The sequence below is a fragment of the Stomoxys calcitrans genome, chromosome 2 (genome assembly GCF_963082655.1).
Source record: "Stomoxys calcitrans chromosome 2, idStoCalc2.1, whole genome shotgun sequence".
In the NCBI taxonomy this organism is placed as follows: Eukaryota; Metazoa; Arthropoda; class Insecta; order Diptera; family Muscidae; genus Stomoxys; species Stomoxys calcitrans.
The window spans coordinates 26097597-26125578 of record NC_081553.1 but is presented as its reverse complement, the minus strand read 5'-3'; the positions used below and the strand labels follow the sequence as shown (position 1 = coordinate 26125578).

Genomic DNA, 27982 nt, shown 5'->3' with positions numbered 1-27982 from the left:
CTTGATCGTCGTGACATTTTATGTCGCTCTAGCCATGTCCGTCCGTCCGTCCGTACGCCCATCCGTCCGTACGCCCATCCGTCCGTCCGTACGCCCATCCGTCCGTCCGTCCGTCTGTCTGTCGAAAGCACGCAAACTTTTGAAGGAGTAAAGCCAGCGGCTTGAAATTTTGCACAAATACTTCTTATTAGTGTAGGTCGGTTGGGATTGTAAATGGGCCATATCGGTCAATGTTTTTACATAGCTGCCATTATAAACCGATCTTGGGTCTTGACTTCCTGAGCCTCTAGAGCGCGCAATTCTTATCTGATTAGAATGAAATTTTGCACGACGTGTTTTATTGTGATAGCCAACAAATGTGCCAAGTATGATTCAAATCGGTCTATAACCTTATATAGCTGCCGTATAAACCGATCTTGGGTGTTGACTTCTTGAGCCACTTATCCGACTTATCCGCAATGCTTATCCGATTTGAATGAAATTTTGCCCGAAGTATTTTTCATAATATCCAACAACGTTGCTATATACGGTTTAAATCGGTCCATAACCTGATGTAGCTGCCATGTAAACCGATCTGGGGTCTAAACTTCTTGAGCTCCTAGAGGTCGCAATTCCTATCCGATTTACCTGAAATTTTGGACGACGGATCCCATCATGACCATGAGCAACATACGTGTTTATTATGGCCTGAATCGATCTATAGCCTGATACAGCTCCCATATAAATCGAGCCCCCAAAGCACGCAATACTTATTCGAATTGGCTGACATTTTACACAGGTCTCCATCATATAATTTAATTGTGGTCCGAACCGGACCATATCTTGATATCGCTCTAATAGCAGAGCAAATCTTTTCTTAAAACCTTTTGTTGCCTAAGAAGAGTTGCCGGGAAAAGAACTCGAGAAATGCGAACTAAGCACGCTTTTAGTTGTAATACAATCAATTTTTACATACCACTTTTATAGCTCAAAGGCATATGCTGAGAATTATGGTAAACTCGGTTTAGATTTAGATATAGTTCTTATGCATATATATCGCTCGATTTTCACTTATAATGATGATTGGTACAATTTTCAAGTGAATTGCCCGAAATTTGGTATGACATGATGAAAGCCTGTGTTAAATTTCACCAAAATTGGTACACATAATCCGTGTTTGATTTATTGAGGTTTTACTCTACAAAAAACGTTTTACGATAAGAATATTGAGTGCATTGGATTTTTTTCATTTTTCCTGCCCACCTTGTCTGAAAAATTTTTTTTTTTCGATATTTTTGGCCGCAAAATTTTGTTTTCCAATGGCAAAATTATGTGGCATTATACCAGAGTATCAGTTATAAGAATACATGTAATACTTAAATATGCCTATGGACAAAACCTTCAGTAAATATGGCAACTGCTCAATTCGTCACACTGCCCACTGCTTTGCGAAAAGTATTGGTTACGAACGCCAACAACGTTCGTAACCAAATAACTTTTTTCTCAACGGTTTATTTTTAGAATCAGTGACATTTCATTTAAGCGTTCAACTGCATTAACTTATACCCAAAAATAATTATTCATCCATCAAGTTTCAAAAAAGCGGACATTTTCATAAAAGCGTATTACAGTTAAGCAATTTCGAGCAATATATGCATAGGTATTGGGCCCATTTAATGATACATAACAAACGTCCATATATCAATATGTAATACAGTCGAACCCGTATAATTTTAATACGCTTTAATGAAAATTCCCGCTTAAGTGAAACAAAAGTAAAATTGCCAAAAGGGTAATAACAACCAGGACGGTAAGATCACGAACAGTCCTGCATCGTTTGGGTGCCGAGCCATAAAGGAGTAAGGAAAATGAAAGGGCAGACGATTTGGCGGTGAAGGCCCAAGGACTGCAGTCAATAAACTTGGTTAACCCGAAGGGAATGCTCGACGAATGCGCATGCAACATTGTGGAACAGCGAAACGGTCGTTGGGACGGCGAAAATCCTATGAGGGGATCCAGATCGTGAGAAAACGAGGCTATTACTGAAAGGAAGTAAGAAGGAGGTCAGTATAGCTATTGGTATCATAACGGGACACATTGGACTACGAGTTCACTTATGTAAAATCGGTGCGGCAAGTGATAGCATATGCGCGGCATACAGGGATAATGATGAGACGTTGGAGCATTTCCTTTGTCATTGCCCGGCTTTCGCGTCTATACAATACCAGACATGAACCAACTTAGGGGAGTGGTATTGGAAACTGACTAAATTCAAATTTTCTTTTTATAGGTTACATTATAGTTTTTAGAGCGCACAGCGAGCCGATTACTGGCTTAGGTGTATGTCCATAGTGGCATGGGACAGATTAATATCTGCACCCTCTTCTCAACCTAACTAAACCTAAGTAAAATTAACTGGAAGCAACTATTAATTTTTTGTGTTATTCAATGCAATTGAATTCGCTGTAGAGAAATATCGCTTTTCTAAAAATACCGCTTAACCAAAAAAGTTTTTACAACCCCAATTGAGTTTTTTAAGGAACTCCTAAGTTTTTACTTTGGAAACTATCTGAAACTAAAAAAAATTGCTGCATCATTAAAATTGTTTAAACATTATTTCAATCCCGTAATTTTATGAATCTTACCTTTAAAAAGTGAGCAATGCTCTTTTTCAACTTAAGTTATTTCATATATCGTTCCTGCGGTGAAGTGAAAATTCGGTTTCACTTATGTCCAATTCGCTTAAATGAAAATGAATTTCACTTATCCTAGCTACGCATAACTGAAAACTACGGATAAGTTAAAAAAAAATGTAGCGTTCACTTGTCCGGTTACGAATGCATACGCGTCAGAAGTATGCGACCAGATCAAAGATGCGGCCATAATTCAAAAAATGTTGATCCCTTTACTCTCCTCTGTTTTATTTATGGTTCTCATTATGATTCTAAAAATCTTATAACCTATTGTACAGCTTTGAATTTAGATATTTCTATACAAAATGAAATTTTTGATTTCAATATTTTAAAATATAAAAATCAATGTTAGCACTAATGTTCGACCCACCTTTGTAAATGGCATCCCAAATTTCTTTAACATCTCAAAAATTTATATTAATAATTTGCATGGGGTGAGAAAATGCCATAACATGGAATTTGATGTTATGGCGTTGTATATCGCCACGTGTGACACTTTTGGGTAACAAGTGGGTGAGTGAATGGTTGTTTGAGTATCTGTTGAAAAGTCACAAACGTTCCGGAAATCTTTTAAGTGGCTTGACATATGGAGTGACAACCATAGAAATATACTAAATAACCTAATTGGGAACCGACAATCCAAAAAAAAAAAATTAAGCGGATTTCTTTCCAAGAAAAATTGTTATGGCTTTTAATTGGAGGAAAATCTACATTTTTCAAATAATGAATTTAAGATATTTTTGTTTTCTATTAGCTGCTTCAAGCGAGTTCAAAGATGAAATGAATAACACTGTCATTAACATGGCTATAGGAGACAATATGAGCAATAGTTTCTCTCTTTTCATTTTGTCATTCATTTTGCAACAAATCGGAATACCCATTTACAAACCTATAAGGTATACAGAGTAGCTGACATGAAGTGTAACCAATTCGAATGAGCATATCTTTGTGTGGAAAAAGTTTTAATTAATGCAAATGACAAAATTTCAGAATCCATTCAAACTTGCTCTAAGTAGGTCAAAAATTGCATGTTGCACGAATGTAATCTGCCTAAATGGTGGCCCATTCCTGTGCAGTAGATTTCTCCAGCGCATTCATACTGCCATATTTATAGTCCTTACCTTGGCCAAGTCGAAAGTCCATCGGATTGACATCTGGCGAGTTGGACATACACTTTTCTTTTATTTACTTATGAAAATTGCGTTAAGGAACTGTGGAAAATCCTGTCCGATTCAGGTTAAGGGACCTCCTGTTTATAGCTGTGTCCGAACAGCGTGCTGTAATGCAACACCTCTTTGGGTAGAAATTTGTACATGACATAGTTCATCACAAATGTCGCCAGTATTAGGAAAGGATAATCATTACTGAATTTTGTCAGATGTTCCCGCTAGGATTCGAACCGAACCAAGCAGGTGTTCAGCGTCATAGGTGGGCATGCGCTTTGCGCTATGGTAACCTTCATGTTGGACTATGTGGCCGAAATTGAGCGCATAACATGATTTTTTAGACATTCTTGACTTACACATGTAAAATGTGACGAGACTTGTTAGTATGTCCATAGTCCACGGCCGAAATGCTTGCGTGCCCACGGCTCCAAAAGCTGATTCCAAAAGTGTTTTTCCTAAAATAAGTCGCATTTTCTATGTGCACTGGGTTAAGTAAACATGACCATTTTGGTAGTTAACGGATTGGAAAATTGTTCTCTTAAGAGCACCTTTGTTTTTTTCGAGTTTATCTTTTTTGCTTTAGTAAAGATCTTTAGCCATTTGATTGCCACTTCGGCGATGATTTCGTAGAAATCGAATTAGATATTGTTGGAGTTTTTTTTTTTGTGGACCACCTTCATTGATTTTGGCTACGCTACCATTATCATTATAGCGATTTATGTTGCGACAGATAAATGCAGATCGGTCTACATATAGATATACCCCTCATATATATACTGATATCCCTATTGAAGGTGAAAGACCTTCAGTAAATGGGTAATATTTTACCCGATAAGCACAGTGTGCTCTGTTAGGCCCCTAAAATACGTGCTGAAAATGGTTTAAATCGGTCTGTAATTAAATATTGCTTCTATACGTACTGGTCTTCCGGTTTGAAGTCTTGGGCCCACAATAGGCTCATTTATTACCCGAAACAATTTGTTGACTTTGAGATATTCGAGTTCGCCAACAATAACCGGTTGTGATTTTCTAGCCATATATGATATGTGTATATGTGTATTTACCTACTACTACTCTACAGTTTTTACAGAGCGGTCTATATATAGTTATAACACTCATATAAATTGATCTTCCGATTGAAGGTCTTTCACCCGTAAATGGGTAATTTTTTACCAGATAAGCACAGTGTGCTCTGCTAGGCCCCTAAAATACGTGCAGAAAATGGTATAGATCGGTCTGTAATTGAAAATTGCTGCTATATATACGGGTCTTCCGGTTTGAATTCTTGGGTCCCCATTAGGCGCATGTATTACCCGAATTAGCTAAAATTTGGCACTGAAAGCTGTGTTAGGCCCTTTGACTTCAATGTTGAGTATGGTTTAGGGTCCGCTATAATATTTTTCAGGGGTGTACATTCCCTCGCTTTTAGTATTCAGAAAACATAATTCTCTCGGCGGCATACCCCTCTGTACGATATGTTAAACCAATTCATCGCACAGTGGGATCGAGAAAATCAAATGAAAAGTTCTTCCAATTTGGAACAGATAGATATATTTTTACAAAATTGTAAATGATTAACCAACATATGTGAAAATTTTCATTGCCCTGAAAGATTGTTCATTGCCGAATTTCGGTTGTTTTTGCTTTGTCATTACCTCATCCAGCATGGGTGATTGTATTTCCGATCGTATTCTGTTTTGACGCCAATACGGGAGTAGAGTCACACTAACTACATGTGTTGTGCCAGCGATGCCGTCACAGGAAATGCCGACACAAGCGTCGTCGTCATCGCAATTGGCGTTTTTGACTTCGAACAATGTAAATCCTCTGTATTGTAACATAACACTTTTGACATTATATCAGTAACTGATCTAAAGAAATGCCCAGGAAACGCCAATTTATTGATCATCCCGAACGGTAAGGATCCGTTGTCTCCAAGCCGATGAACAACCATCACAATTTACCGTAGACGAAATTACAAATGTCACCTCCTTGGCTCTGTCTTATGGGCTGGGACCCAAACTGATGCTGAATAATAGCCATGTGCCGGGAGTCAAATTCATGACTGTGGACCCAACGGAATCTCTAAACATTTGCAAAATAATTTCTGTACCGTAAGTAGAGTGGTTGACAAAGGTCAAATAGCGCGGGCCCCCTCACGTCACGATTTTTTAAGGACATCACCGACAAGTTCAAGTCGAAAATCCATAAAATAAAACGGGAAGTTTCTTAATGTGGGGTGGCATCTTGGGCACTCCACTCTCCAAGCGGAATCGAGATCATATTATGTGCGGACGATTGTACTCAGGCTTCAAGCCTTGATCACGGGATTAAACGTTTGCCACATCGATCTTGACGCATGTTCCGCATAAATGTGTATTTTATTCGAATTATGTATATAAGGATGCTAATATGAAAATAAAGAAGAGAAGTCATACAGAGACTTAAGAGAGTTTACAACTTCTGAAAATCCAAAATTGTCTCAAATTGTAGACCTTAAACGCCTGTTTTATTCAAGCATATAGGTCAGCCTTAGCGCAACACATTTTCTTGGCTTTTGTTTAACTCTAGTATTTCTTAGAGATTTAGTTGACGAAAAAGTCAAACCTTGGGGAAAACCCTAACTACATCTTGTCTAACTTCTTCTTTTTCACATCTTTGTAGAAATGGGCATATGATGACACATCGGAACAAAAAGCCATACGAATGTAAAGCAGAAGGTTGTGGCAAATCATACTGTGACGCACGTTCCCTACGTAGACATACCGAAAATCATCACGCGGGCATTATAACACCACACCAAAATCAAACCTTATCGGCGGCTGCAACAACCAACAATAATTCCAATTCCAATCTTAGTTTATCACCAGCAACAGCTAATGGTAAAAGTTGAAGAAGTAGGCTGAAGATGAATCATTCATTTATATTAGATTTTCAAATTTCAGGCGATGCCAGTTCACCAGATGGTGCCACCTGCCTAGGAACTTATCTCTCAAATGGAGGCACAGTGGTAGATGCCGCCACTGGTCTAGCTCTTACTGAAGAAGAATTAAAAGCTTTAAATGTCCCACTGAAAACAACCGGAGTAACACTTTTGTCACCCACCTCGAATTCGACCTCATCAACAATGTCCTCGACCAGCAGCATAACATCGGGGGCACCAGCAGGAGCCACCATTACCTTGACAGATAACAGTGGCAATTTAGAAGGAGATGGTCTGACACGTGAACAATTGGATTTGATCAGTAAAATTATGCGACAAACCAAACAGACAACGGCACAGGTGACCGTATCCTCACCCACTAGTTCCCAATCCTATAAAATCGATACAAATCCCCAACCTCAAATGTCGGCAGGAGGTGGCCAAGTTCAGACACCCAGACCGAGAACATGGAATATGCAATTGGTAAGGAAACAAGGCAATAAATTTTAAATATTCCCAGGCTACATTGTGTTTCTTTTCAGCTTAATTCCTCACAAAATGTTGCCATTACGGTGGATGAAATTCCCCACGATACTGGCGGTGGCGGTAGCAGTCAAGAAACCCCACCCGTAGTCACAGCTAAGGTGAAGGAGGAAGAAATCGAGTTGGATCTTAATAATGCCATGAATCCCAATCTCTTTAACTTGGTCAAAATCGATCAAAAACCTGTGGAGTGTAATTTATGTCATCGCAAATTCAAAAACGTACCCGCCCTCAATGGCCATATGCGTTTGCATGGTGGCTATTTTAAGAAGGATCCCGAAACCAAGAAAAATGAGAAAAAGGAAAACAATGGACCACCCCTACAGACGGCAAGCATAGGGGTTAGGGCCTTGATAGAGGAGAAAATTATTAGCAAGCGTAGCAAGGATTTGAATAAGGTGAGTGTGAATTAAAGCTCCCAAGACATTTTAGATTATTGTACTCCCCACCATAAAATAGTGGGATGGTAAAAAAAAATATGGAAATAAGTCTGCCACTTTTGAAATGATAAAGATATCATCATGAAATTTTAGATGGTAATAGCTGAGTATATTGTAGTCGAATATCTTTCCAAAAAAATAAGTATACATTTTGGTAACATTTCCTGATGAAAATACCCAAAATCCCCACACTGAGAGAAGATGTTTGCAAAATTGGTATTTTTTAGTAAAATGGCCGTAGAGACCTCAATACTTGGATGGCGCAAAAAATTTGTTACCCATAATAAGGGACCACTTGGGGTAACAAACAAGTGCAGCTTTGCGTTTTGAGAACTCGGAGAATTTTTCCAGTCAAAATATTTAAAATCGGTTAAAAAATGACTTCACAAGTAACAAAATGAGGGACCAGCCTCTTCGAAAATTAAAAAAAAATATTAGTTCAATTTCTTGAACCCCATAAAACATATCCCGCAAATTAAAGCATGTTTTTTGTGGCGAGCACTTTCCAGCATATAAAACATTTTGAAAAAAATAGGGTCGAGGTGATCAACTTTAAAGGCCCACCAATGGACCCCGGACCTTTTAGTGCCCTTGTTTAAACCTCAGCTATAACCATCTAAAATTTCGTGATGATATCTTTATCAGTTCAAAAATGCGTGTGACCAACTTTGAAGGCCTACCAATGGGCTCCAGACCTTTTAGGGCCCTAAAATTTTCAACATCAACTGGTTAAAACGTCAGCTATAAGCCTCTCAAATATAGTGATGATATCTTTTTATTTCCACAAATTTTTTCTCCATCCCACTGTGCATAGGTTTGGAGTTATACTAATCTAGACATTCTGTTGGGAACACCTCAGTATATTGGTCTAAAACGCCATTGATTTTTGATCGTCATGATATTTTAAGCCAATCTAGCCGTCCGTCTGTCGAAAACGTGCTAACTTAAGAACGAGCAAAGCTAGCTGAAAGTGTGATTGGAATCGGTCTATAAGCTTATATAGCTGCTAATTTGAATTTTTGAACCTCTAGAGGGCCAATTTCTTGTCCGATTTGGATGAAACACTATCCACGATGACTTCTCTTATGACTTGCAATATGTGTGTCAACTATTAGCAGAATTCGATTATAACCTTATATAGATCGCACATAAACCGATCTCCAGATTTGTCCTCTGGAGCCTATTTGGATGAATAACGATGAACGATGACTTCTCTTATAATCTATCATACATGTGTTGGATTATATCTTGATAGAAATCGCGTATAAACCGATCTCCAGATTTTACTTCATAAGCCTCTACAGGGCGCAATACTACTTCGAATAACTCTCACATAAATCGATTTCCAGATTTCACTTCTTGAGCCTCTAGAATGCGTAATTATATTCCAATTTGGTTGAAATTTCACACTACGACTTATGTTATGACCTATCATATCCGTGTCAAATATGATCAGATTATGACTTGATATAGCTTGTATATAAACCCATCCCCAGATTTGGGATTTCAGCCTCTAGGGGGCGCAATAATTTTATGATGGCTGATAAAATTCGTCATGATATTTTAAGCCAATCTAGCCATGTCCCTGTGTCCGTCCGTCTGTCGAAAACGTCCTAACTTACGAACGAGCAAAGCTAGCTGAAAGAATGATTGGAATCGGTCTAGGAGCTCATGTAGCTCCCATATAAGCCGTTCTCCTAATTTGAATATTTAAGCCTCTAGAGGGCCCATTTCTTGTCCGATTTGGATGCAACACAATGCATGATGACTTCTCTTATGACTTGCACTATCCGTGTCAACTATTATCTGAATTGGATTATAACCTTATATAGCTCCCACATAAACCGATATCCAGATTTATCCTCTTGAGCCTCTACAGAGCACATTTCTTATCCGATTTGGATGAAACACAATGAACTATGACTTCTCTTAAGACCTATCATATCTGTATCAAGTATGATCAGAGTCGAATTATAAATTGATAGAACTAGCATATAAACTGATCTTCAGATTTGACTTCGTAAGCCTAAATCGATTTCCAGATTTGACTTCTTGAGCCTCTAGAGTGCGTAATTATTTTCCAATTTGATTGAAATTTCACACGACGACTTCTGTTATGACATATCATTTCTCTGTCAAGTATGATCAGGTTATAACTTGATATAACCGATCACCAGATTTGCATTGTGAGCCTCTTGGGGGCGCAATAATTTTATGATGGCGTGTGATGGTTTCTCTTATCTGTGCCAAGTATGATCCGGATCGGTCTATAACCTGATACAGCTCCCATATAAACCAATCTCCTAATTTGATTTCTTCAACCACTAGAGGGCGCAATTATTATTAAATTTGGCTCAAATTTGACTTGCTAAATTTGTGTCAATTATGATCAGAATCGGATTTCATCTTGATTTAGCTCTCATATAAGCCGATCTTCAGATTTGACTTTTTGAACCCCTAGACTAAATAATAAGTTTCACATGAACATTCAATTAAGGAACAGGGGATACTTCTTCAGTCTATAACCCGATATAGCTCCCATATCATCCTAACCCCCGATTTGACTTCTTGAGTCTCTAGAGCAATTATAATCCAATTTGGCTGAAATTTTGCACATTAACTTCTCTTATGACCTGTAATACCTTTGTCTAGTATGATCACAATCGGACTATAACCTGATATAGCTCCAATTATTTTCCGATTTACCATATAATATGAACTCTCGATTTGAGATCTTGAGAACAAATTGAAAGTAATTCTTAACCAAAAGTAAAAATCGGTGAGGATTTCTTGTCAAAGGTCCTCAATATCTTTATTTAGCTTCTGCCTACATAAACCTTGTATATAAGATTCGGAACAGCCGTACTTAACCTGCATTCAATTGTTTTTCTTACCAAGATTCAACATTTATGAAATTTTGGTTTTCTTTTTCAGGGAGCCTTTGTAGTACCAGCACCACCCTCAAACAATTCGGCTCAAAACAATCCCACAACCCATATACGACGCTCAATTAGCGATTTAGATAGTTTTCTAAATCCCAAACAAAGTGTCAGCAACTCGAATGGGTCCCAGCAACAAACACAGAATTCCAATCAAGCCATGGCTACGACATCCACAATCAAAAATGCCACCAAAACCTATATACAGGTGCAGGATATGAATTTGCCCCAAAGCATAGAGATTTACAGCACTAAACAGCACCAGCAGCAGCAACAACAACAACAGCAGCAACAAAAGACAATGACTAATATAGGTGTGGGTACCAACACCTCGTCCACAACGACCTCTGCGGTCACGTCCAATTCAACGAAAGCCTTGGCAGTCAATAGCTCCCAGGCATCAATATCTGTGTCAACAGCAGCAGCAGCAACAACGATAAATACAACGACAACCCGTTCCACATCGACAGACCCCAAGGATTCGACCCTTATTGAACTGTTGAAGCGTGGCACACGCATAGCAGTCACTCAGAAACAGACAAATCCTAATGTTCCCTTGGGTGGGGTGTCCCGTCAAATCATTACCAATAAAAATAACTGCAGTGTCATAATACCCTCAGAGGTTCAGGTGGTTTCGACCAAGGGCAAATTAAAGAAACCCCTCGAAACGGAACATTTGCAAATCGGCAATGCCACCAATGTTACCCTGGCCGATGGTACACCTCTATCGTTGACCATAGCCCAAGGTACGGACAGCAACAGTGAGGTGTATACAGTGACTTACACTAGTGATGGCAGTGGCCTCTTTGGAGACTCGGAGGTCTATAATGTGGGTGAGGCGGAGATGTTGCTGCAGACTGTGGATACCATGCAGCTGCTAAGTGAAGCCGGAGAACCGTTGAAAGCGAACGACACCAACTCAGCAACCTCTGAACATTCCGAACAATTTGAGATCATCGATGTCAAGATGGAAAACGGTAATGCCGGCAGCATTGAGCAGCAGACGCAGCAGCATCAGAATAGCTGTCAAACCACCCAAACTCTTCCCAATTTCCAACATTTCCATTCCAAAGAACTCATCATACAGAATTCAGCTCTTAGCCAAAATAATTTGAGGGCCCACAGTCTGAATCTGCCCGCTGGTGGAGGAGATCTGAAACATCAACAGTTTGCCTCCAGCCTTAGTTCACCCTTACACTCACCACTGGCCTATCCCACACCGCCCAGCAGCCATGAAAATGTCACTCAAACCTCGCCCTACATTGAGGACACCCACCATTTTAGTGATAACCAGAATATTTTCTTCAATGAATCCCTGTTGAATAGCAGCGGCAGCAGTGTGCACAACGAAGAGTCGGACAGTGATAAAATTTTAAAATTAAAAAGTGTTCTGGAGGATCATTCCTTTGATGCCAACATCAAGGTGGAGGACCTTTTAAGTGGCTCGGGGGGACCCGATACTGAATGTGACCTAAGGGAATTTGCCGAAGCCAATCTCTCATTTCTGGATGAGGATCAAGAGTTTCTCAATGATTCGCGCAATGCCACCTCCCCACTCTCCGAATCCTTTTTCACCAGCGGCATAGGCTCAGCCGAAGAAGTAAAGGAGGTTTTGAGAGAGGTGCTCACCGAGGATCAGATCAATTTGAACTGTGAAAGTCAACAGGAGAATATCATAGATTTGTATTACCTGCCCGGTTTGAGTCTGCAGTCGCAAATGATGCCCAACTCCGAGGATCCCCTACTCTCATCGTCGCCCAGAGACTTTGGGGGACAATTGAAGATAATCAATTCCATGCAGCAACAACAACAGCAGCAGCAACAGCAACAAATCCAACACATTCCTCAGCAACAACAGCTGCAACAACAACAGCAGTTGTTGCAACAAAATCTTATTTTCCCCCAAACACCAGCGAATCCAACTACCAGCCAAAGTCAACAGCCCAGCCACCTGAAGCTGGCCTTGGACTCTGCCCCACAGGTGTCCACCAGCGAAATGAATCAATTGATATTGAATCTACCCTCGAATGGCTTGGTCACCAACCCGAATGCGACAACAACGATTCACTACAATGTACAAACAATACCACCACAAGTACAAAACTCACAAAATCCTTCTTCCCAGACATCCCAACAACACCACCACCAGCATCAGCAGCAGACGCAGCAATTTATGGCTTCTTCCACCACAAACAACAACCCGACGAACACCTCCAATCATCTAAACTCTCTTAATGAGGCCTTAATGCAACCGATAATATATGCCACCAGTGGTACCACCGACAAAGTTGAAATTAAATTAGAACAGAACCCCGATAACAATCCCAGTATATTGCTGCAACAACAACAACAACAACAGACAACCAACAAACTAGTCAAGAATCAGTCAAGTTACCATCAACCCGCCAACTCAAATGTGCACTCGCTACAACCATTGTCGAATCAGACAAATTCAATACTTAAAAGACGCTTGAAAGCCGGTGGTCATCATTCATTTGTGGACTCATCCTCCGCGGGCCAGCCTGCCTATTCCAAATATCAGGCTCTGTCGCCATATAAATCGAAATTACGCAAACCCTCGCGCACTCATTACACTCCCTCACCCATACTCAATCCAGAGCGTAAGGGTAGCGGTTTATATTGCAATGTGCTCAAGCAATTGGGTTGTTCCCTCTTGACTTTTGATAATTTCGATGATTTCGATGATGATCCCGTGGGTTTAGTGGACTTTTCCGATGAGTCTAAGGTGAATTTGGGTTCAGCATATCAAGCCTCAATACCTGCCCTCAATGAACGCCAAAACATGGATGAGATGGAAGAAACGCCCACCTCAGATTTGATGTGGAACCCCGATTGCCAGAGTGATGAGAAGATTTTAATGCGTTTCATTGATTTGAGTAAATCATCTGCCGTGCCCTTGGGCAGCCATACAGAAGAGGTGGCCCTCAAAACCCTATTGGAGGCTCAAGGAAATACCGCCACAGCTGTTCTAAGTCTTTTGCAAAAACAATCGAACTCATTCCAAATGAAATGGTCATCACAGGAATTGGAATGTTTCCTCAAGGGATTGGAGAGGCATGGCAAAGAGTTTAGTAGAATTTCCAAAGAGGTAAGTGGATTTTTATGATTATTATTTATATTCCCACCACCATAAGATGGGGGTATACAAAGTATAGTACACTATAAAGTATAGATATTCTTGTTTATCTTCACATTCTAAGTTGCATAGCCATGTCCGTCTGTGGAATTTATGATGGCGGTCGAACACTTATAATTAGCAGCTAGAAAATTTGCACAGATAATTTCTATTTATGAAAGTCATTAGGGATTGAAAATGAGTCATATCGGTTCAGATTTGGATATAGATCCCATATAAAAAAATCCTTCGACTTGATTTCTTTAGCTTTTCAAAGCTGCAATTATTATTTGATTATGCTGAAATTTTGCACCTAGTGTTCTGTTACCACTTCCAACATAAGGTATATAGTTTGGTTCCATTCAGTGTATAACCTAATATAGCTTCCATATGTTACCGATTTTCCGAATTGGTTGAAATTTTGAACAAAGTGTTTTATTATGACTTCCAACATCTGTAGTAAGTATTGTCTCAATCGTTCTAGAACCATATAAACCGATCTCCTGAATAGCCTTCCCTCCCCCGTATCCGATTTAAGCGAAATGTTGTTTTCAACCTTATGGTAACCCTTAAAATGGTCCAAACTGACTGTTCATTTAGATTATGTTTCACCGGGGATTTCAATAAAGGGGCGATTAGTGTCATGAGGTCCTGTGTTGAATGATTATCTGCATATTCATTACCGGACTGCCATTATCCATTTCATCATGTGCTGCAGCCAAAGATATGAGAACTTTGTTCTTGATTCTTGCCCTATCGTAGATTACAGTAGCATGGACAGACATCGAGAAAACCAATTCCCTCTAGGGCATAAAGTTAGGAGATACAGTCAATTTAAAGTTTACATACCAAATATCGATTTTTTTATAGGTTTTTAATGAAATTTTTTTTATGTGATCACGAATTAAGGCCATAATAGAGAAGTGAACCATGTCCACGCATTAGTAGAAGTTGGAAGAAGCTTGAAGAGGTAGAGGTTAAATAGAATCGGGAAGAGAACACTACCTGGGAAAAACCTTATTGAACTCTACAGGCCTTCGAACTCTTGGTCTGACTGTTGACTATGAGAACCACACAGACCGAAAATGCGAGCTTCGATCTGCGTTCATAGTTACCATGAGTAGCATAGCTGGGACCTACCGGGCTTGTCTACAGGTTGCGGGTAGTGGAATGCTCCATAAGGAGTAGTAGCACATGGAGTCGCGAAAAACCAGCGGTATCAAATTGAGTGACTCTGTAAGAGGCTGGAAAGCTCAGTTTCTTGCTTAAGTACTGAATGCCTATGATGCTTGATATGGTGAATTATTGGCGCCTTAAAAAAACAATGTCCGGCGGCCATCAAACCTATGGACCGGAACTTGTGTGGCTACTACAATAATGTCTGCGGATATGACTCCAGCGTTGTGTAAGCCAGTGCTTTAAGATTAAGCCCTTAGGGCAACGAATGACGTATACCTATGAACGCCCCAAATTTAAGACGCAAATGCAAAACAAAAAATGTAAATTTGCCCTGAACATTCCACTAAGCTATATAAGTGCTGCCCAATTCAAGTTTAAGCTCAATGATTACCTCCTTTTTACAGCCCAGTCCGGACGGCGTGCCGCAGTGCGACACCTCTTTGGGAAGAAGTTTTTACATGGCTGCCATTATGGAGGCCATCGTAGCGCAGAAACTAGCATGTTCGCCTATGACGCTGGACGCCTGGGTTCGAGTCCTGGCGAGACCATCAAGAAAATTTACAGCGACGGTTTTCCCCTCCTAATGCTGACAAGATTTGTGAGGTACTAAGTCATGTAAAACTTCTCTTCATGGAGGTGTCGCACTGCGCCACGCCGTTCGGACGGCTATAAAAAGGAGGCCCCTTATCATTGAGGTTGAACTTGAATCGGACTGCACTCATTGATATGTGAGAAGTTTTCCCCCGTTCCTTAGTAGAATGTTCATGGGCAAATTTTGAATTTTTTTTTTGCCATTATGGAGCAGAACTGTCTCCAGCACTAGGAAGGAAAAACCACCGCAGATAATTTTTTGCTGATGTTCACGCCGGGTTTCGAACTCAGGCTTTCAGCGTCATAGGCGGACATGCTACCCTCTGCGCTACGGTGGCCGCCTATGTGCTCCTATGATGCCTTATCATATTATTGTTGTTATAGCAGTGTATTGTACACTGAGGCGGCAGCCCTTGTCGATGAAGGACTTCATCGGGTCAATCCGGTACGTACAACCGGCTGCCTTGGGATGCTTCATCATAAAAAGAAGAGATCTATCACTTTACTCTATGTTCAAGGTTGCAAGAAACAACTTCTTCGGAAGCTATTAGGACGTCTTTGAAGAGAAACTATAGAACATCTACTGTGTACGTTCCCGCAATGGCAAAAAAGGAGTTTCACTTTTTCTTAAAATCTTATTGAAAACTGTTTCAAGAGTTGAAATAGAAGGTTTTATCGCTATCTTATTTAAGTGGACTAAACTGTTTATTATATATTATTATATTTATTATTATAAACTGCAGACTATAACCTATGCTAGACATGACCCGAATCCGACTTAAAGCTTTTTAGGCTTGTTTCCAAATAATCTAAAATTTAGGAATCTCTCATTTGTTATTTGAATGAAATATGACTTTTAAATTTCTGCTTACATTAAAAGAAAAACTTGAACTTTGTTTTGTTATCTTTCCATACTTTCTTGCAGCTCGGAACGAAATCCACAGGTGAATGTGTACAAATGTATTATTTCTGGAAAAAATTATGTGTGGACTATAAAGTGACCCACCTGAAAACAGAAACACCTCCCCAAACGAATCATCATGCAGCCGATCCCAAGCCCTATGTATGTGAAATTCCCGATTGTTCAGCGGTAAGTAAGCAACACTCGTCAGCACAATTAAATCCCCCCTAATACCCAAGCTTTTATCCCCCCCTCAATTAACACTCTATTATAATAAAAACAAAATCATGCATACTGCCCCCATACTTGCAGAGCTTTTCATCAAAAGCCGCCCTGCATGGTCATACTCGCATACATACCTACGGTCGCAATCTGCAAAGCCAACATAATAACAGTAACAATAATAGTAACAACAACAGTAGCAACAGCAACAACAGCCAACATGCTAGCACCTCCAATAATAGCACCACTAATCCCAATGCAACAGCATCCACGCAAGGCTCCGCTAATCACGCCAGCAATCAGCACCAGCACAGCAATCCCTTGCATAGCGCCAGTGGTAGTGTTGGTGCTAGCACTGGCACCACTAATCAGGCCAATGGCAATCATGCAGGGGCTGCGGCTGCCAAAGATCCCAATAATGCCAATAAAGACATAACCGAATTCCCCTGCAAGGTGTGCGGCAAGTAAGATTCCCCCAACTCAAATTATCCTTCCTCATTATTCATTTCAACAACAATAAAAAATTTTGTTATATGAAAAAAAAACATCAAAAAAGGATCAAATCCTTTTAGCATATACATACGTACTCGTATAGTGAACGCATTTAAGTGAATTTTGAGAAAATTGTGTTGAAGTTATTGTTCGATTTATGATTTTCGGTTTCGGTCATAACCGTTTCCTGGTTTGTGTTTCTTGAGTTTTGTTTGCGTTTGTGTTATACCCAACAAGTCTTAGACTTTACAGCAGCAAGCAACAACAACAGCAAGCACGTTGGCCTTAGTTTTTGTGTGATGTTGTGTTTCCTTTTCTTGCGTTCATTCTTCAGTTCAGTTTTGAGTTTCATGATTTGAGTTATGTTTGCCTCGTAGTTGAGTTTGCCCTTGGCTTTCAAAACCCTGTATGTAAAAAGTTGATATATTTAGATAAACCCAGATACTGGCCATTCAATTATTGTTGCCTTTAGCATTTTTTTTTTGTTAAAAAACATATACAACATATATACCATAACTAAAACATACATATATAATAATAATAATTGTTGTTTATTTACTTGTTGTTGTATTTTTCACTACGTATTTTCTTTTTTTTTTGTATTTATATAAAAAAAACCAAAAACAAAACAAAAAAAAAAATAAAGCGAAAATTCACAGCTCATAGAAGTTTTTAATCAAAATCGTTAAATGCGCTGTTCAGCGCATTTGAAAAGACAACAAAACCAAAACATCCGTTATTCAGCCCAAACCAAAAAAAAAGCCAAAAAAAAAAAAACAAAAAGCAATCAATCAATAATGAATCGAGTCGATAAACTTCCACTCTATTCTAAAGACCCAATCAGTTATGAACGATCCGTAGACAAATTCAAAACAATGTGTGTGTGAGTTGTTCTAATCTCGATCTCATCCTCAACTTGGATTGCATTGAATAGTAAGTTTTTAAATGAAATAATGGCTTTGTTTCAGTTACCTTCTTTTTTCACCCTTCCAACATCAAAAAAAAATCTCTTTTGATCACAAACAGTTTTCTAATCCCAATTTTGTTCATATGTTCTTTTATAGTTTGTTTTGGAAAATTTTTGCGCATTTTTAATCCTTCAACCAAAAAAACCAACATTCTATTAACTTTTGTAAATACAATCAAGATTTTTCGCTGAAGTTCGTTTATTTTCGAATCATTGGAACGTTTAATAATCGAATTGGATTTTACTTCACTTCAGGTCTAGATGTACATTATTCCTCAATCCTTCATACTAATCTAGCACAAAGCTATATTTAAACTTTCTTTCCCTTTCTTTAAAACTCTGTCATACAATTTATATTCTCAACACCATATATATATGATGCTATAATTGAGCGGGTTAATCCCCTGAAATAAAGGGTGCTATTTTTAAATAAACATATTTATTTTAAGCAAGGAAGCTTTGATCTTCTATTAAATCATTCTCGGAATCGATAGTATTTATTCACAAGCGAATTACCATAAAAAATCCCAACTTAAAGCGACATGACCCTGTACATATGCAAAATTCCCGAAGAATTTTCAAATGTGTTACGAGAACTTTGACACCATCTATATTACTATTATACTTAAGACCATAAGAAGGCTGAATTAATTGTGACATACTTTTTATTAGTCATTGAGTCCAGAATTTTAAAAAATTCCAAAATATTCCCTTTGTTCAGAGACATTTCAGGTCTAAATGTGAAAAACAATGTTTTTAAAAAAACTTCAGGTTGGGTTACTTTCAAAGCTCGTCTTCTATCGGCTTTACACAAGTAAAGGAATCTCCAATGTCAGAAATACTGCCATTTAAAAGCAGAGATCCTTCTATACAAGTGTCAAAAAAGGGCTGGGTGTTTAGACATGGCCTTAGTTTAGGTATAGTCAATTTAGATATTTTGGTCTAAGAGGAAGCAAATGCCTTCTTTCAAACCAAAAAGATCAATATAAAGGGCCTAAAAATTTGCAAATCTTCACATCCACTAGTTCAGAAAAGTTTTTTAAATAACCAACTCTCGGAATCCTTTTATAGAAGTTGCTCTTAAGTTTTCTTTTCCTCCGCAACAACACAACCACTACAGAAATTGTTACCTACAACCTTTAGTCTTTCCACAGGTTTTCGTATCAGTCTGTGACGGCAACAACTACAATGCAATAAACATCTTCAAGTGCATGTTAGGCCATTTAATGTTAGAGCATCGACAGCCTCTAATTTTTGATAATTTGCCATCCGTTGCCCATTTGTGAACCATCTTAAAGAACAGCAGAACAGGTTGGTAGTCTGTTCTGCTTTTGGAATAGCGTCTGAAATTTTTAATTGTTTCACGAGGAAAATTTGACAGCAATCAAATGTTTTTGTTTCCATAGCAAAACGCGTTTCATTATTTGCACTTTTTCTTTTCTATATTTTATATACTTTTCCCCAAATAAATAAAGAAAAACGAACCACTGAAAGCAATAAAACAAGCAAAAATGATTTCGGCAATAGTTTTAAGTGTTGCCTCTATAATAGTTTTTTGTCATTTTCCTCACTATAACTCACTATAACTTTTCCGCCTATTTTTAGCCAACTTTTCGCCGACTAAACAGAATACTCAGCTTTATCTGGTAAGCCAGTCTCTGTAGCTTGCAAGTCAACACACTTGAATTTTCATTTGCTCAGTAATTTTGATGAGAGATCTACGACAGGAAAATACGATTTTAAGAGTTTTGATGGCTGTCTCGCTATTTCAGATGATATTTCAAACTTCGTTAACCACTCCATCACATATTTAATTGACTGTGACCTCCGCATGACAGTGGTCGCACAACCTTCAACAAGTCAAGTCAAATTTTTACTTCAGAGTAAACCAGAAAGGCCACCGGGTCATCAAGTCAAAAAGCGTTCTTATATTATTCAACGTCCCTTATATTACATTGTAGCTCCAACCGGATTGAACTTCAAATAAATAAATGCTCAGACAATGTATAATCCATACTGAATATGATATCGAAAATTGTTTAATGATAACACAGCCATATTTTTCTAGCCACGAGGACCAGAACATCAGGGTACTAAACCTACTCTTTCCCTAAAGAAAGAGTACTAAAACTACCCTTTCCCAAAAGAAAGTACTACAAATACCCTTTCCTTCGGGAAATTTCTTTTTCGCAAAGGAAAGCATACTAAACTACCCCTTCACAAAGAAAATGGTATTACAACTACCCTTTCCCAGGAGACAGGATACAAAAACTACCCCTTCCCAAAAGAACGAGCACTAAAACTACCCTTTGCCAAAGGGAAGGGTACTAAAACTACACTTTGCCAAAGAGAAGGGTACTAAAACTACCCTTTCGCAAAGAAAAGGGTATTTAAACTACCCTTTCCCAAAGGAAAGGATACTAAAACTTCCCCTTCTCACAAGAAAGGGCACTAAAACTACCCTTTCCCAAAGGAAAGGGTACTAAAACTACCCTTTGCCAAAGGGAAAGGTACTAAAACTACCCTTTTCTTTGGGAAAAACTAACATTTCTTGAAGAAGAATGTGGTAAAACTACCCTTTTGCATAGGAAAGATACTAAAACTACCCTTTCCCGAAGGAAATGGTACTTAAACTACTCTTTCCTACAGGAAAGGTTACTAAAACTACCATTTCTTAAAGGAAAGTGTAGTAAAACAAGACTTTCGCATAGGAAAATTACTAAAACTACCCTTTCCCAAAGGAATGGGTTCTTTCGCAAAAGAAAATTACTAAAACTACCCTTTCCCAAAGGAATGGGTACTTTCTCAAAGGAAATCCGCCCCATGTAACCATGGGGCGGATTAATATCTGCTCCCTATTTTCAAAATAACTTAACCGATTTTCTGGAATTTGCCACAGTGAGCTGTATTAAGCCCCTCCCAGTATGATCCGAATCTGTCGATATCGTGTTATCACTCCTATATAAACCTATTTCCAGAAATCCCCATATTGCACCTATTCAACCTGATCTATCGATTTGACTTGACAATGCAATCTTCCAAAGAACTTGGCAAATTATGGTACAAGGTGTATTGCAAATTGCAAATTTTGCTCATGAACATTCTATTTAGGAACAGGGGCAAACTTCTCACATATCAATGAGTGCAGTCCGATTCAAGTTTTAAGCTCAATGATAAGGGGCCTCCTTTTTATAGCCGAGTCCAAACGGCGTGCCGCAGTGCGACACCTCTTTGGAGAGAAATTTTACATGGCATAGTACCTCACAAATGTTGCCAGCATTAGGAGAGGAAAACCACCGCTGAAAATTTTTTCTGATGGTCTCGCCAGTATTCGAACCCAGGCTTTCAGCGTCATAGGCGACCATTCTAACCTCTGCGCTACGTTGGCCTCCAGGGTGTATTAGCCTAACTTAATACGTTTTATACCCTCCACCATAGGATGGGGGTATACTAATTTCGCCTTTGTGTTTTTTACGCCTTAAAATATGAGTGTACGACAACAAAAAGTATATATATTCTTGATCGTCTTGACATTTTAACTCGAACTAGCTATGTCCGTCCGATTGTCTATCGAAAGCACGCTTACTTTCGAAGGAGCAAAAGAGGAGTAAAGGTTGAAATTTTGTACAAATACTTATTATTAGTGTAAGTCGGTTGGGATTGTAAATGGGTCAGATCGATCCATGTTTGGATATAGCTGCCATATGAACCGATCTTGGGTCTTGGCTTTTCTTGGCTTCTTGAGTCTCTAGAGAGCGCAATTCTCATCCGATTTGACATTTTGAAATTTTGCACGTTTTGATATCACTTCCAACATTTGTGCATAATGTGGTCGAAATCGTTCCATAACCTAATATAGCTGCCATATAAACCGATCTTGGGATCTTGACTTCTTGAGCCTCTAGAGAGCACAATTCTCATCCGATTTAGCTGAAATTTTGTACAACGGCTTCTCCCATGGCCTTCAATATACGTGTGCAATATGGTCTGAATCGATCTAAAGCTTGATACAGCTTCTATATAAACCGATCTCCCGATTTTTCTTTTTTAGCCCTGAATCGGACTATAACATGATATTGTTCCTCCTCCTCCGCCCTTATTCATTATTCTTTGTTTGCCTAAAAAAAAAAAGATACTGCGCAAAGAACTCGACATACGCAGTCCATGGTGGAGAATATATTAGATTTGGCCCGGCCGAACTTAGCGCGCTCTTACTTGTTACTTCTTTTCTATTATTTTCTAGGCAATAAAAAGGAAAAAATTTTTCAATCAATATTTTTGGCTTTTCACATCTTTTTTCTTATTAGTTCTTCACTTGGCCCTTTAATTTATTTTCATTCACTTAATTCTTATTTCTAAATTTCGACACCAAGAACTGTCTAGGTCTATTCAAAATAATATGTTACAGATAAGTAAAAAATCTTCACTACATAAAATGAGCATGAATAAGTTCTGAACTCTCTATATTTTGTATAAAAAAGAAGATATCGAATACAAGCTTGTATTGTATTTTTTTACCCTAAGGCATGCTTTAAAATCATTAGTAATTAATAGAAATGGCTTTCTCAACTAAATGTCTATAAACTTGCTATGCTTTAACAACTCTATTTTCATATTTAGATGCCTTCTTTACATTTTTTTTAGAATCTCTCTATAAACCAAACATTATGTCGTATGTGTATTTTCCATATGTTCTCTGTTTCTAATTTCTAGAGTATTCAGTAAAATCAAAAGTCGTAGTGCCCACATGAAGACCCATCGTGTTACGGACAATGAAACCTCGGTACAAATTGCTAATAATCAAAATCAAGCCCTGCAACAGCAACAGCACCATAATCAACAGCAACAACAACAGTCAATACAACCATAACAGAGATTTCAATAGAAATACAACAAAAATCAAATGCAAACTGCAACAAGAGTAGCAGCAAAAATACAAATACAAAGTCAAGAAAATTCAGAATTCCTAACAATTAACAAAGAACAACCACAACAGAAAAATCATAAAGAAAAAAAATATATTAAACCCAAATACATTGTGTAGCAAAAGTTAAATGACAATCGCCATTGAAAAGAGAAAAACACAAACCACAACAACACTCAAACTAAATTAAACCCAACACATTTATTACTATTAAATACATTTTAGTATTCTACTAATTTATTTTGTTGAAACTCTTCACAAGAATGGCAAGCAAATAATTTAAAATAAAAAAAAAAACTGGAAATCCACTGAGAGATTAACAAACAATTTTAATATTGTTAATATCTGTAAGTCAGCATTTCGGAAATCGTCTTCACATCGATTACTTAAACCAAACAGCTCCAAATACAAAAAAAAAAGAATATCAATAAATGACATTTAAAAACTCAAACAAATAAAAACCAAATGAATTAGCCTAAATTTTTTAGTTAAAAACAATAATTAAGTAGTTCTATAACATGATATTAGGCACGAATCGTTTCTTCTTAAGTTCTATTTAATTTTCTCTGGTCACTTTAAATGTTCTGCTATTTCTAATTTATTTATGTTAAATATACTTACAAGTGATAAAGAGTGAGATATAATTACACATACACACACACATACACATACATCTACATATATTGAAAGTAAAACTTATTTAAAGAATTAAAACACAATGTTTTTCATTTCTATATAAGCTTAATTATGGAAAAATAAAAAAAATAATATATGTTTTTTTTTAATATTTTCAAATCCTCCTAATAGTTATGTATGTATTTACAATATCTATCTAGCTTTTTCAATTGATTTCTATAATTGTTGTTTCATGTTTTTATTCTTATATTTATTATGAAAGTGACTTAATTCTTAATTATCTTCCATTTGTATGTTTGTATATAGAATTGTTAAGTCTTAGATTATCAACACTTACAATGCCAAAAAGACACTTTATTTTTCTTGAATCTTCAAGAACAATCAACCAAACACAAAACAATAATCAAAGAAAAACAGATAAGAGAGGTTTATTTAACAAAAATATAGTTTAAGTTTAGTTGTATCTACTACATCATGTGCCAAAGATTACTGGTCCTAGGTCATAACGGTGAGAGTCTATTTCAATGTTTTGTAATGTTAATTTAGTTTCTTTACTTTTCTTCTTCCAAAAGGTTTGCGAAAAATTCTAAAACTTATGCTCTAGTTAAAACAAGGGCTGAGAAAATATTGCTTGCCCAAAAACAAATATTCTGTCTTCTATTAGGACAAATTATTCCGATCCCAATTAAAGTAAAGTAAGTAAATACATAGAAGGGTTTGAATTCCCCTGTGAAAGCGTGAATACATTAAGTAAACAAATGTTTAGTTAGAAATGAAGTGAAACCATTAGATCACAAGAATAGCTAAATCCATTAGAGCACAACGATAGCTTATATGAATATGTCAATTGGGTAGTTATCATAGATTAATCTATTTAATCAATTTTTCAAGGATTTTCAAGTTATTTATTTTTTTTGTTTTCTCATCTCTGATCATATCTTTTTCATGTCGCACATTTTTCGTTTGTTTATCATATCGTGCCCAAACTGCCAAAAAGACGTAAGTACCAAATTTTGACATTTTCAGTTTTTAATGGGAATTGATAATTTACGACCGTTTCCACCTTCGGCTTGTACGGCTATAATTCAAGCCGTTATGATTTTACAACAAAAACTATTTTGATGTAAATGTTATTTTAATTTTGGTTACTAAATTCAGTGACAGCAAAAGGCACTTACATTATTATCGCTGGACACAAGTACTCAAACAAATTAGGCAAATGCAAATTTTACCCATGAACATTCCACTAAGGAACAGGGGCAAACTTCTCACAAATCAATGAGTGCAGTCCGATTCAAGTTTAAGCTCAATGATAAGGGGCCTCATTTTTATAGCCGTCTATAGAGTCCGAACGGCGTGCCGCAGTACGACACCTCTTTGGAGAGAAGTTTTACATGGCACAATACCCCACAAATGTTGCCAGAATTAGGAGGGGAAAACCACCGCTGAAAATTTTTTCTGATGTTCTCGCCAGGATTCGAACCCAGGCGTTCAACGTCATAGGCAAAAAATATGTAAGTTATAATACTAAAATGTATTATATTTGGAAGTGAAATACGATCGAATGATTAAAAGTAGGGATAGGTATCTGAGGGGCGCACTACCCTCACAGAAACCGCCAAAGGGATATATTGTCCGATCGGGAGAATATTGGACTAAAAATGCGAATCTTATATTCAAATTTGGGGTCACCAATAAACCCATATTGGTCATCCGTGATAATATGGAACGCAAATAAAAAGTTTTTGAAAGTATAGTGCGAAGGTCATATCCAAATTTGGGCACACCCAAAGAAACTCCCCAAGATGAAATTATGGGTCGATTGAAAAATATTGGATTTTACTTAAACTACTTTGGGAAAAGATTAGGGATTTGATATTCTGGGACGAAAGAAGCTGAGCGGCCGAAAAGGAGTGGAACTAGAGGGACTGCTCAAATTAAGCCATTTAACAAACAATATCCGGTCTTGATAAAAAAATAAAATATTCGACACGTGGCAGCAAACATACTAATTGCGGTTTAATTGGTAACTTGAAAGAATATATTGGGCAACTAGAAGATATTTTCTATTCGTATATTTAGGTAGTCAAACCTACAAAATTTCACTTTTTTAACGGATACAGGTACAACTTTACAATATATATTGGGCGACCAAACGAATTTTTCAAAATCGTGCAATAAGGTATTAAAACGTATAAAATGGTGAATTCTTTACGAATTGGGCTAAAGCACTCAAAATTAGGTTACGAGTAAACCTTAACAGTATATAATGGTCGGTTCGAAGAAGTGTTGTTAATTCATTCATTTAGGTACTAAACATACAAAATGGTACCTTTTTACTCGGTGATCTTAAGCTCTTAAAATTAATGAGACATTTTGAGCGAACAGAATATTTTTTTTTAAATCGTACATTTAGGTTCTATAACAAACAAAATGTTACTTTCTTTATGGATTGAGCAAACGTGCTTAAAATTGGATTCATTTATATCTTAACAATATATATATGCGGAAGGGAACAGATTTCTGACACTTTATACGCAGTTATTACAAAATGTTATAACCTTATAAACTGAGTGACTACCTGGGGTTTCCGAAGTTCTACACCAAAAAGGGGGTATCAAAAACGGGGGTAGCAAAGCAGGCCGCCGGGATGCTAGTATAATATATATTTTGAATCCCACCTTAACATATAGATTAGGATGACCCTGCACGCCTCAGATTGAAATCACATGATAAAATTTTTCTTAAATGCTGATTCCCGCACAAATTTTTGGTAATATTAATGAGCGTTTATTTTTTTTTGAGAATTACTTATCCATTAGCTAAAGCTAAGATGGACATTATTACATGACACAAGAGAAAAATATCCTGCGTGGACATACTTACCAATTGTTACATGTTATGCCCCATTATAGATGTCAATATATTTCCAAAATTATCATCGATTTTAGTGAATTTTCACCTATTAATGGAATCCAATTTCGTCATGACAGTTCGTATCTTACACAAAAATTATATTAATAGTATATTAGTATTTTCTATCTTTAACAAAACGAGTAATGCTTACTTCTCGACACTTTCACAGATGCTACCCATTGATGTCTTATATAGAAATGTGCACCAATTTATCTGGTAAAATTGTTTAACCTTTCTTATATGGAATATTCTATACTTATTTATTAAAGCTTTTAAATAAAGTTCGCATCCTAAGTCTTTCGTTTTCACAAAAAAAAAAAAATCATAAAATCATTATTCAAAAGCTTTGATAAATAAGTTTAGAATATTCTATATAAGAATAGTTAACAATTTTATCTGGTAAAATTATTTATCAAAGCTTTTAAAAAAAGTTCGCTTCCTAAGTCTTTCGCAAAAAAATTATGAAATTTTTCAATAATTTTGTTTTACTTAGAGCAGAATTACTATCGCAAACCGCTCAAATCTATGTCTTATTTACATTGAAATAAAAAATAATTTTATATTTCCAAAAAAAATATATATATTTATGAGTAATATATTACAATTTTATTTAACTTATCTATACTCATAATTACTTTATTCACAATCCCTTAAAATTTAGTTAAAAAACACGTTCAAACAACCCCTACCCGTCCTCAAGTAAAAAATTTACGAAAATTAATCCTTTAGCAATTTTCTATGGTTGTATGTAAAACATTTACTATCTATCACTATGTCTGTCTCTTTCTCTTAAAACAAATACACACAAGATGCTCTTATTTAGACAAAAACCAACATAAACAAAATAATTAAAATTTTAATTATTTTACTCAAAAAAGAAGAATATGAAGTATAGTAAATATATTGCAATAAAATTGTAAAATCACTCCAGAATATTTTAGACATAATATGATTTCTTCAGTGTAATTTAAAAACATAAATCACAATTGAGAAAAAGTAAATGTTTAATTTTTCCATCAATGCCTTCTTTTAATAGAATATCTCTAAAATTAAATTTAAACAAAAAAAAAACTTGAAATACAAAAAAAAAACAAATATATTATATATGCATACATATTATACAAATCAAGTAAAAAAAAAAAACTAAAGCAAACTTGATTAAGTTATGCAAAAAAATAAAAACAATAAGGAAGAAAGCAAGTAAAGTAAACCACATGCTCTATCTTGCTTGCAATGAAGAATATTTAAAAGAACTCTTAAAAAACCACCTTAAGAAATATTCATTTATTTCTATAAATTCAATGTTATTTAGCCAATATTAATTATTAAAAAAAA

At 36.9% G+C, this 27982-nt stretch overlaps 1 protein-coding gene across 8 annotated transcripts in view; it reads left to right on the top strand.

Moving 5' to 3' along the window:
- Positions 1-26135, top strand: part of LOC106092459 (homeobox protein 5) — a 159160-nt gene extending 133025 nt beyond the window's left edge. For 2 of the 8 annotated variants that reach the window (XM_059361889.1, XM_013259328.2), the window contains exons 5-11: positions 6503-6720; positions 6784-7244; positions 7304-7702; positions 10679-13792; positions 16515-16679; positions 16803-17176; positions 22885-26135. In XM_059361889.1, coding sequence (XP_059217872.1) covers positions 6503-6720; positions 6784-7244; positions 7304-7702; positions 10679-13792; positions 16515-16679; positions 16803-17176; positions 22885-23041 — 4888 coding nt within the window. In that variant the 3' untranslated portion in view covers positions 23042-26135. Of the gene's footprint in view, positions 1-6502; positions 6721-6783; positions 7245-7303; positions 7703-10678; positions 13793-16514; positions 16680-16802; positions 17177-17850; positions 18138-22884 lie in introns of all 8 variants that reach the window. The other 6 variants (XR_009396900.1, XR_001222159.2, XR_001222158.2 and 3 more) reach the window with 6 other exon arrangements.
- The last annotated feature ends 1847 nt before the right edge of the window (positions 26136-27982 follow it).